The sequence below is a fragment of the Dipodomys ordii genome, unplaced genomic scaffold (genome assembly GCF_000151885.1).
Source record: "Dipodomys ordii isolate 6190 unplaced genomic scaffold, Dord_2.0 Scaffold56, whole genome shotgun sequence".
Lineage (NCBI taxonomy): Eukaryota > Metazoa > Chordata > Mammalia > Rodentia > Heteromyidae > Dipodomys > Dipodomys ordii.
Genome location: NW_012267272.1, coordinates 8,229,951 through 8,241,286, shown reverse-complemented (window position 1 = coordinate 8,241,286; position 11,336 = coordinate 8,229,951). Strand labels below are relative to the sequence as shown.

General features: G+C 39.1%; 1 protein-coding gene across 1 annotated transcript in view; it reads left to right on the top strand.

The window, feature by feature from the left end:
- Clec5a (C-type lectin domain family 5, member A) overlaps positions 1-3,385 on the top strand; it is a 10,712-nt gene extending 7,327 nt beyond the window's left edge. Inside the window, exons 5-6 of the mRNA XM_013021654.1 lie at positions 1,937-2,049; positions 3,231-3,385. Coding sequence (XP_012877108.1) covers positions 1,937-2,049; positions 3,231-3,342 — 225 coding nt within the window. The 3' untranslated portion in view covers positions 3,343-3,385. The remainder of the gene's footprint in view (positions 1-1,936; positions 2,050-3,230) is intronic.
- The last annotated feature ends 7,951 nt before the right edge of the window (positions 3,386-11,336 follow it).

The following is an 11,336-nucleotide window of genomic DNA, read 5'->3' as shown; positions in this document are numbered from 1 at the left end:
AAGGAAGGAAGGAAGGAAGGAAGGAAGGACATGGAATGACCAAAAAGCTGATGAGTAAGAGTTATTTCAAATAACAGAATTTTTCATCCACATGAGATATTAGTGTGTCATTCCAGTATACAAAATAAAGAAGAAAAAGCCAGGCACTGGTGGCTCACGCCTGTCATCCTAGCTACTCAGGAGGCTGAGATCTGAGGATCGCTGTTCAAGGCCAGCCTAGGCAGGAAAGTCTGAGAGACTCTTATCTCCAATAAACCATTCACAAACCGGAAGTAGTGCTGTGGCTCAAGTGGTAGAGCACTAGCCTTGAGCTGAAGAGTGCAAGGACAGCGCCCAGGCCCAGAGTTCGAGCCCCATGACCAACAAAAAAAAAAGAAAATGTGACTTAATAAGATTAATAATGAAAAACAAAGAATCAGATCATACTGAAGCTTTGTTCCAGAAAATCCACTTTGTATAACAGTGTGCCAAAAAAAAAGCTTTATTTATCTCCTTTTGTCCCATAATAATCCTGAGGATATATTGTTAATTTATATTTTACAAATGAGGAAATTAGGACAGAGAGAAGTATTGGTCAAGATCATATACCTAAATAACAAAACATAGAATTGAATTCATATTACTCTGATTCTCAAACTTAGTTCTGATCAACTACAGACTATAATTGACTTGGTTTATAAATGTCTCTTCAAATCCAAGCATTTGTTGATTGTGAAGAAATGTGCTATATAATATTCCTGTTTCTCTTTCTTCATTCCTTCCCTCCTGATCTCAAATGTCCTCCTGTGACTGAGATGAATTTGTGGAAGAGCTTTCTTCTCTGAATTTTGACAATAGATGAGCAACAAAAGACAGGAGTTGGGATGATTACAGGTTTTCTGTGTAACCCAGTAGGAAGGAAAAAATGCCTTCAGATAGAAAGTCAGGAGCAAGGCAGGGGATAAAAGAGGAAACAGAGAGAGAAGGGACAGGAAGTTGCTGATCTTTCCTCTCTTGATCACTTAAGTTTAGGTAAATCCCAAGTTTAGTCTATGGCATTTTCCATGCTAGCCTCACACACACAAAAAAAATGTTAAATGATATAACACTCAATTTAGTATCTGATTCAACTTCACTTAGAATATAAAGACTAATATTATGAGTACCTTAGATAGATAGATAGATAGATAGATAGATAGATAGATAGATAGATAGATAGATAGATAGATAAACAGAGATGTATACCAAGTATAAAAAGATACATTTGAAATCACCTGTTTTCCACTGTATTTTCTCCCTTCCCCATTACCTCAGCGTGGTCCCAGGAGACCACCACCAGCATCACCTGGGCATTGCTAGGAATATAAATTCTTCATCCTCTGTGTTGGAATTTCTGCACCAGAAGCCAAGCAATCTGTGTTTTAGCAAGACCTCGAGATGCTAGGACTGCCTGAAAAGTTTAAGAACTTCTGGCCAGTGCAATGGTTCACACCTATAACAATCCTCGACACTCAGGAGGCTGAGATCAGGAGGATTGCAGTTTGAGGCCAGCCAGCACAAAAAGTTATGAGACTTAATCTTAACCAATAATTTTTTAAAAATGGGCCTAATGGTGCACACCTATTGTTTCAGCTAACATGGAAAGCATACATAGGTAGATCACAGCCAGCCACAAAGTGGGATCGTGAGAAATAATGAAATTAGAAGGAACTGGAGGACCTGATTCAAACTGCAGAATTCCTTGCCTAGCAAAAGCAGGACCTTGAGTTTAAATCCCAGTACTGCCCCCCACAATGAACTTCTTCTTCAGGACAAGTGTCTATTATAATCGACACTTGTTATAGACAGCCTCCTATCCCAAACAGCTTTCCTTATTCACAGAATCAAATGCCATCTGATTGACTCAAGGGCAGCGGTCAAGAAACCACTGTTGAGGTGTTCGCTTTCTAATTTGTAGACCTACCTTCAGGAGATAGCTGGTGTTGAGAAGTATTTTATTGGCCTAATACGTGGGGCTGGGACTACAGAGAAAAGATGGCACTGGATCGACAACTCTGAGTTCAATGGCAAGTACGTGAACCTCCCACATTTTTCTGGGGAATCTTGCTTTATGTCAAAAGATCAAACCTGAAATTTATCCCCAAATAGTTCAAAGCCTGAGGCTCAACAATTTGTTTTCTTTTTTCTTCCAACTCGTATGTTCCCAGAGACACATTTGCTCTAAACTTCTTATTATAAAAAATATTAAACATCTTACATAATAAATAAGAGGATTCATATGACAAATCATTTTGTTCCAAGTAAGACCCAAACAAGTTGTTTTTGTAGCTCTCATATCTCTCAAACTGAAAATCACCTTTCTTCCCAAATGCTTATAAGTTTTCCATGATGTAGCTCCTTTAGCTAACCTAAAGTTATTATGATAAAATTGCCTCTGCTTTAAAAGCTATGGACTTCTAACTTCCAAGAATAATCTCCAGTGACTCATTCCATGGGGAGAAACTTTGGCATAAAATGTAATATTCCCATTGTTCTATGGAAATGCTGTCTCAGACAAGGAACAAGTCAGGACCCCAGCCTACCACTATTGGTCCTACAGAGCAGACAAAATTAACATTCATGTCTACAAAAGTGTCAGGCCCTACGCTAAGCACTCTACAGAATTTCCCACAGTATCCACCTTGACACCTAAGAAAACTTTGCTTACTATCTAATAGAGACTGATGAGAAGGTTGAAATGTGTTGAGTGTCACACAGCACAAAGCGGCAGCACCACATGTGACCCCCATATTCATTTCAGCGCACAAAGCTTACTACTTTTCCTTGAAACCAGATTCTTTTCTGTTAGATTGAAAGAGAGATAGAAAAGGAGATGGGAGAAGGCCAACAGATACCTCTACCAAGTCTTTCCTGAAGCCAGCCAGCTAAGTCTTCCTGCTTATGTACATGCACGGAGTACAAACACACTTGGGGAAGGGAAGCCATGGAGATATTTCAGCCCAGGAGTCTAAATGACTCCTACACCCTGGGAACAAGAGGAAGAAGTGGGTGTAGAGCTGGATCTGGAGAAGCTAGATTGAGAAGGAGGGGGCTGGGCTGAGCTGGCGTAGAAGGGCTGGTGCAGAGGGAAAGTTATGACAGGATGGTGGGCCTGCTGCCCTTGTGTGCAGGCCCCACCACACTCCCACTCTGCCATCAGAAACGGCGGGACAGAGATCACAAGCCATAAACGTGTTTTCTTTCCCACTTAGTGTGACCCATCAGAACCAGAACTTCAACTGTGTCACCATAGGCCTGACAAAGACTTTTGATGCTGCACCTTGTGACGTCAGCTACCGCTGGATCTGCGAGAAGACGCCCTAAGGATCACAGCTGTGCAAAAAGAAAAAAAAATAGATAAAATAAAGAGAAAAGTTGCCACTGGGAGTGGTCCAGGAATCAGATTACTGTGCCCATCTTCCACAGGTTCCTGGCAGAGCTCCCTACTGAGACCTCAGAGCTGGTTCACCACCCCTTACACACACACACACACACACACACACACTTACACACAACCAGGAAAACACCCCTGGGCCAGCTGTTCTTCAAGGTCACACTTCCCCTGACTGCTTACTAGTGGAGGTCTTGCCTGTCTGAAAAGTGAACTTGTATATTCTGCGTAGGGGAATTAGTTGCTAGTCACCTCTAGGAGACAGGTCCACTTTTATGAAGCCAGCACAGTTGGTGTGGAAATGAAGTCTGTGTCTATAGAGCTGAACATTTCTCACTGACCTACAGGGTTTAGCCTGCTGACAGAATTTGTTTCACCCTCAGCGACTGTGACTATACTATGGGGAAGGAACTGCAGACTGAACAGATATTAGAACTATTGAGAAGGCAGCAGGGGTAAGAGATGGGTGATCTCAGGTTCTAGGACCCCCATTTCTGTTCCCAAGAGACCCCAATCACCTGTCTCCCCTGCAACGCGGGTAGGCAGAGGCCTTCATCAGGCTCAGTTGAGACCTGACCTTGGAGAAGGTTCCAACAGCTGAATATGGAGAAGAAAGACATTATTTGTAGGAATGGAGGGGAGTCTGGAAAGGGCAGAATCTGCTCAGTGATACCTCTGAAAAAATAAATTGTCAGACCAAGGTGGAAGGGGCTAACAAACTAGATCTCTATTCTTTAGCACTTCCCTGACAATACACTCAAGCCTAAAACCTTCTTGTCCTGGTATGGGATTCTGGTATAGCATATGTAGCCAGCTCCTTTACAACTGGAATTTGGGTGTGCAAATTCACTTTCCTCTGAAGTTTATTTCTCAACCCTGTGAGTTGAATACACTTTGAGAATTTGGGGCCTCAGTGATTACGGCATATTCCACTATTCAGTTCTAGAGGGACCCAGACATGTATGTTTCCTGGTATGTCTCCTGACCTCAAGAATCCTTGCACTGGGGCTGGGAAGGTGGCTCAGTGGTAGAGTGCATGTCTTGCATGCCAGAGGCCCTGGGTTCAATTCCTCAGCACCACATAAGAAAAAAGAAAAAAGCGCTGTGGCTCAAGTGGTAGAGCACTAGCCTTGAGCTGAAGAGCTGAGGGACAGCGCCCAGGCCCAGAGTTCAGGCCCCATGACCGGACCCAAAAAAACAAACAAACAAAAAGAATCCTTGCACTGATTGGCATCAGTGGTCGAGCAGAGTGAAATGCAGAGAATGAGAAGGACCATTCAAGGACATGTAGGATGGAAGCAAGGGGCAGGCATGGAGAAGAAAGGGGATACCAAGAAACAGAAGTCACAAGAAGAAAGAAAGGCAAGAAAGAAATAGAAAAGTCTTGGATCCCTTGGCTATTATCTGCATCCAGAGGAAAATATCCACAATGTGCACACCTTAGGAGAGAAAAGGAGATGCACTGGGTGTTTTGAGTAACAAGACTTATACTATAGATAAGATTATATAAAAACTTAGTAATCTAAGAAAACAGACTTACCATCTGCCTTTAATTTCAATGTATTGTTACTTTATTGATTGTGTTTATCATTAATCATGATAGAATTCTACAAATTGTATCTTTTATTACAACACTAAATACTTTATATTGCTAAGTTTTACAACTTTTAGCTCATTATCATGGCCAGTTACAGCTTTTTAAAAATGAGATAATGCACTAATGTTAGAACTGGCTTGAAGGGAATTACCCAACAAAATTGTTTGGGAGGGAGGTAGATATTGGAATTAGGTTAATACCATGTGGAAATATAAGTTCTTTGATGTTATTAGCACTCAAATACCATAAGGAATGGAAAGAGGTATGGTCTGTAGTGGAGAAAAGAATCAAATTCTACCCTGAGCTAAGCTTTAGAACTCAGATAACGGAAAGGAAATAATAACCTCCTTTGATAAAAGAGAACTGCATTTGCCACACTTCTTCTCTTAAGACAGAATAATTGCAGGTGTTTGAGGTCAGGAAATGTAGACATGTAGAGATTCCTGTGGTCAAAGCCCAAATTTCCCCCAAATTGAGAAGATACTTGTGTAAAATTCTAAAGGAAGCCAGTTGGGTTTTGGTGAGGGTGAAGAGTATGAAAGGCATGCGTAGACCTAGGTTTAAAGCCACTACTGGGAAGGAGCTCCAGATCCTTCCAAGGGTAGACACATATGACCTTTATTAGGCAGAATTTGTTTTAAAAACTGAATTTTAGTAAATCATTGTTTTAGAGTTGGATTTTGTTTCTAGCATATTGTGTGAAACTGTATAGATTTCATACACTTTCTTGCATCTTCTTTTTCCTACTTGAGAAATAGAGCAGTGATACCCACTTCAGAAAATTTTGTATATGATAAATAAGATCCCTTTATACATCTCAATGGCAACAAACTTAAGGCAAAGCCCTTTGTGGAGGATTTAAAATTGAGATCTTCCATCCAAGCATTTGTTTGTCAATTTGGTAGAAGCTGAGTGTAGGTGAGCCACTTAATTTCTGGAAACTTGTTTATTCATTTATAGTGTGGAAATAAACATTTACCCAAGTTAGAGGGGGTCCCTCAAAACTTCTGTGGCTTAGCCAGCGAAACATGGAAGTCATACTTGCCTATGGGCCTAGGCTAGCTCAGTCAAGCCCCACCCAACTCACATTTACCAATAGAAACCATCTGAGAGCAGCAGAGCCAACAGTTGAGCCTAGGCTACATCGGTAGGAACTCTACTTCACAGAAATAAAAGCTTACTGCTTAATGCCACTGTAGTTTTATGGCTGTTCCTATCTCCTAACTGATTCCTTCTTCCCTGTCTGGTCCTTTAGTAGACTGCGTACCCCACAATCCAAATATTTAAAACATTAGATTGTATTATTCTCCTCTAATTCCCTGAGATGGTTCCCAACTCCTAGGAAAAAGTCAGTCTTCCACTTTTAGTGTATGAGTGTATCTTTGCCAATAAGGTATGTTTGTTGCAGAAAAGTAATAGATCTTATTTTTTTAACCAATCATCTAATCTGTTTTGGGGTGGCAAGTTAAGACCATTTGAATTTAGAGCTATTATAGAGGTGTTTGCTGATTCTGGCAAGTTTTTTGATTGATTTTACTGTTTGTCTTTCTCTCTTATTTCTCTTGGGAGTCTCCTTGCTTATTGAGTTGGACTTTTTTTTTACTCTTTCCTTTTTCTCATTTTCTGATCTATTCCCTTCCTGAATTTTAACTTTTCTTGATCGCTCATGTTTGTGGTTGTCTTTCTTCTGTGCATAGATTTTCTTTAAAAGTCTTCTACATGCTGGTTTACTGGTCTTGAAATGCTTTAGTTTGCACTTATTTTGACCTTTATATCTAAATTGATTTTAAAGAGTAAAGTTTCTGGATATAGTACACTTGATTGGCAGTGATTTAACTTCAGAATTGAAACATATAATTCTATGCTTTCTTGACTTTTAAGATTTTTTGCTGAGATATCTGTTATAATAAATTTGTACATTTTCTTTTGTAGCCTTTGTACATAAACCAGGATTTTTTGCAGCTTTCAATATTCTTTCTTCTGTAATTTTAACATTTTGATTATAATAAAATGTAAACAATCTAACTCTGGTCATGTCTATTAACACTTTCTATTTTTTAGTATCTTTGCTTTCTTTCTTCCTTCAAAATTCTATAGTTTTCAAGGTAGGTCCTGGAGGCTCACTCCTGTAATTCTAGCTACTTAAGAGGGTGAAATTGGGAGAGTTGAAGCTTCAAGTCAGTCCAGACAGAAAACTCCACATGACTCTATCGTCACTGAGAGCAACTGGATAGAGTGATGTATACCTGTCAAACCAGCAACTATGGGGAGTCAAGAACCAGATCATGGTCTAGGCCTATGCCTGGGCAGGGCACAAGAACAGTATCTTTATATACTGGCAGCATGGCTCAGTGCAAAAGCACCAGTGTACAAAGTAGGGGGTCTTCAGTTCAAACTCTGGTACCACCAAAACATATTTTAAGATTTATAGTTTCTATTGTTGAAGTATTTCACCTCCCTGGTTAAGTTGATTTCCTAGGCTTGTTTTGAGACTATTGTGGATGGGATTGTTTTCTTGATTTTTTTTCAGCATGTTTATTGTTATGTATATAAAAGCTACTCATTTTTGTTATGTTGCTTTTGTATTCTGCTACTTTGTTGAAAATGTCAACTTTAAAGAGTTTTCTAGTGGGAACTTTAAGGTGTTTTAGTAACAATATGTAGTATGAAACAGGGATAAATTGATTTCTTCTTTTCTATTTGTAACCCATTTAGCTCTTCCTCTTTGCCTACTACTATGGCTAAAAATTCAAACACTATAATAAGACTAGTGAAAGTTAATGCCCTTATCTTGTTCTTGATTTTAGAAGGAATGCTTTCAGTTGTTTCCTATTGAGTAGAATGTTAGTTTGTGGTATATAGCATTTATTAGTTCTAGTTTCTTTAGGGCTATTTATTCAATATATTTAATTTTCCAAGTAATTATATATAGAGAGAGAGAGAAAGTGAGAGAGAGAGAGAGAGATAATTGAAGTAGAGGCATGTCTCAAGAGTAGAGCGCAAGCCTACAAGTGTGAGGCTCTGAGTTCAAATTCTAGTACCACAAAGAGACACAGACATACACACACACACGCGCACACACACACAGATGATGATGATTTTTGTCCCTGATTCTATTTATATGATGTATTACATATCTTGATTTGTATAAATTGAACCATCCTTGCATTTCTATAATAAAGCTAATGTGATTAATATGGTTGCATTATATGAACATTTTAATATGCTGCTGAATTTTGTTTACAAGTATTTTTTAAGAATCTTTGTATCTATGTTCATCAAGGATTCTGGTCTAGCATTTTCTCTTTTGTATGTTCTATCTAGTTTTGATATCAAGGTTTCTACCTTTATAAAATTAGTTTGCAAGTATTCTTTTCCTTTCTATTTTATGAAATAATTTGAGGAGCTTTGGTTTTAGTTCTCTAAGGTCTACTAAATGTCACCAGTTAATTTGCAGAGTCTCTCATAACTACTTCAGTCTCACTGAAACAAATATATGCTCTGCTACTGTGTGGTATACCACCACTTTTCTGTACTTTTAAGGTATTTTTGGTGGCTAGATGGTAGACTACGTTTTACATACTAAATCTGTACAATTATAAATTATATAGATATCAAGATAACTTTAACAGTATGTAAAACTCTGGTTTCTAGAGCAAAATGCTCCTTTTTATGTTTTTTATAAAAATTATATCTTTAATATGTACCAAACAAAATAAATAAGTATTATGCATTTACCTATTATATGTGTAGGAAATAAAAAGGAGATAGAAGAACCACATTTCTCTAAGAAACTTTTCCCAATTTCCTCAAAGACCTTAGATTATCTCTTATATATGACATTGGTGTTTTACTTAGTTTCTCAATGTTCTTGTGCAGTACTTGAATGGATTCTATGTTAGGTGAAACAAAAATCAGCCCCTTCACTCAGTCTTTCAGGAAGTTCAATTTCTGTTATTTTTCTTGGATTTATGTTTGCTTGGGTGTTGTAAATCTGAAAATGTTTTCCAGGTTCTAATGAAGTTGTTTCCATTGGTTTCTGCTTGTTCACTTCTGTTTCTGTGGAGGAGAAGGAGGTTGAAGTTGTCAACTCCACCATTTTAGTTCCATCATTTTCCCAACAATGGATTCTAAGTTTCTGACATGTATCATGAAAGTTTTGGTGAAATCTTCCCCTCCAGGGAAGTTTTGGGCCTATAGTAATACCTGAAATTTGAGGACATACACACAGGAGAACAGAGGGCTGGTTTAAAATGTTGACACAAACCATAATTTGACAGCTGAGAGGAAGACAGGCTGCATGTTATTAATGAGTGAGTTTTCCATTTTCTCATTATACAAACTCTTAAAAGTTCTGGAAGTTGATCAGCCTCTGGAGAGAAAGGCTAAAAGTTCCTGTAGCTTTTCCTTGACTAGCATCCTCAGGGTTCCAATGAACTAACATTCCTCAGTGAATAGCATTCCTTAGAGACACATCACAGAGGGGAACAAGGAGGGAGAGGAGAAGGATGAAACAGCTGGGACCCCCAATCACCATGCTTTCTGGGCTTTTACCTAAATGCCAGTGTGAATACACTTTTCTGTTGCACTGAGAATGGAGTGGCAGCAGCTAATCTGGCGCTCATAACATACTCAGAATAGCCAGGCAAAAAGTAGCCAGGGAAAAGTTGCAGAGACATTCAGATGTTCAGGTCACTCCCTTTCTCTGCAAGTGAGCTCCCTTCTGTGAAGGAAGAGAGTAGGATAGATCAGAAGGAGCTATTCTGGGGCTGGTGACCATCTACAACCAAGATGTTCACAATCTGAGGAGTGAGTGGGCTAGAAAAACAACAACGTGAACTCTTGTTTTGATACAAAACAAAAAAAGAGCTCCTGGTTATTGTCAGGACATACATCTCTCCTAAGGTTCCATCTTATTCTGGTTAAACAGATTGTGGAAAACAGATTACTGAACTCAAGAAATCTCTTCTTGTTTCAAATTGCCATTTCATGATGAGCCTCCAGATAAAACTGAATATTGACATGGAAGTGTCTCATGAAGACAGAGGACAAGAGGTGTTTTCGAAAATAGGCTGTAGATAGGACTGTTAGACTTATATCTATAGATTTCCTTAAGTAATTCATGATTCACTCAGATACCATCTTGTACTATATCAAAAGCAGCAAACAAGAATGACAAGTTTATCAACTTCATGGGTCAGTGCTCAGATTGTAAGACAATGTGACAGAATAGGAAAAGTAAACACTTAAATTTTAGGTGATGAAATATTTTATGGTAGGTGATGAATGTAAACAGATCTTGTGGAGGTGTTAGAGGAGGATGAATATGTCTGTTCTTTTAGATAGAGATAATGAGCAAAACTTCCCTGAGCTACAACATTCAAGGAAAGAGCTGAAGGAAGTGAGAAGCACATCCAAAAACCTTAAGAAGCTTACATCCTTGGTTCTGTTCTATATTACTGACAGATAAATCTGTTATTTCTCATTTCACTCTTTAGGGAAAGCATGACTGTACCATGAGCTGCTTCTGCGAAAACTCTACAAACTTGTTGAACTGGACTGAGAGCACGGCCATTGGTGTGCAGTGTGTTCACACAGTGGCTTAACTCTTGCTGGATGTAGGGCTTCGGCATCCCTGAGTGCAGAAGATGTTGCAACTGGGCCCCAAACGTGCTGTCTTCCAACCCCAGAATGAAGTCAATGTGGGACAAATTCCAAATCCAATTGGGCTAATGATGAAAAGGATCCACTATGTGAGAGAGGAGGCAGACAGCTGTTCAGAGCCATTGAGGGGGCGGGGGTACAGAAACTGGAGGTTGGGAGCAGCAGGTGGGCAGGCCGGGGACGGCTGCCTGTCTACAGCACGGCAATGGTCACTGTGCTCCTCTTTATGCCAATCTTCACATATTGTGCAGATAAAAAAATGTGATCACATCTGCCACTGGAAAACAGTGGTAACATGGTCCTTTCAGGTCATGGAGACAATGAGCAGACAGAAAATCTTAGCTCTATGTTTCTCATTCATGTTTTATCAACATGCAATAATTTTAAATTTTATCAGGGCTAACTGTGACTTTCCACTCACAGAAACATCATTAATTGATCGAATCCAGTTACCCTCTTCTTTACCCACTTTGTAACTTCTAGTCGTTGATCTATTTTTAAGTTTACACGTCTAAGCTTCCACATATAAAAATAATATTGAGGTATCACCTCACCCCAGAAAGAATGGCAAAAATCAAGAACTCTAATAACAACAGATGCTGGAGGGGATGTGGACAGAAAGGAACCTTACTTCATTGTTGGTGGGAATGTAAACTTGTCCAACCA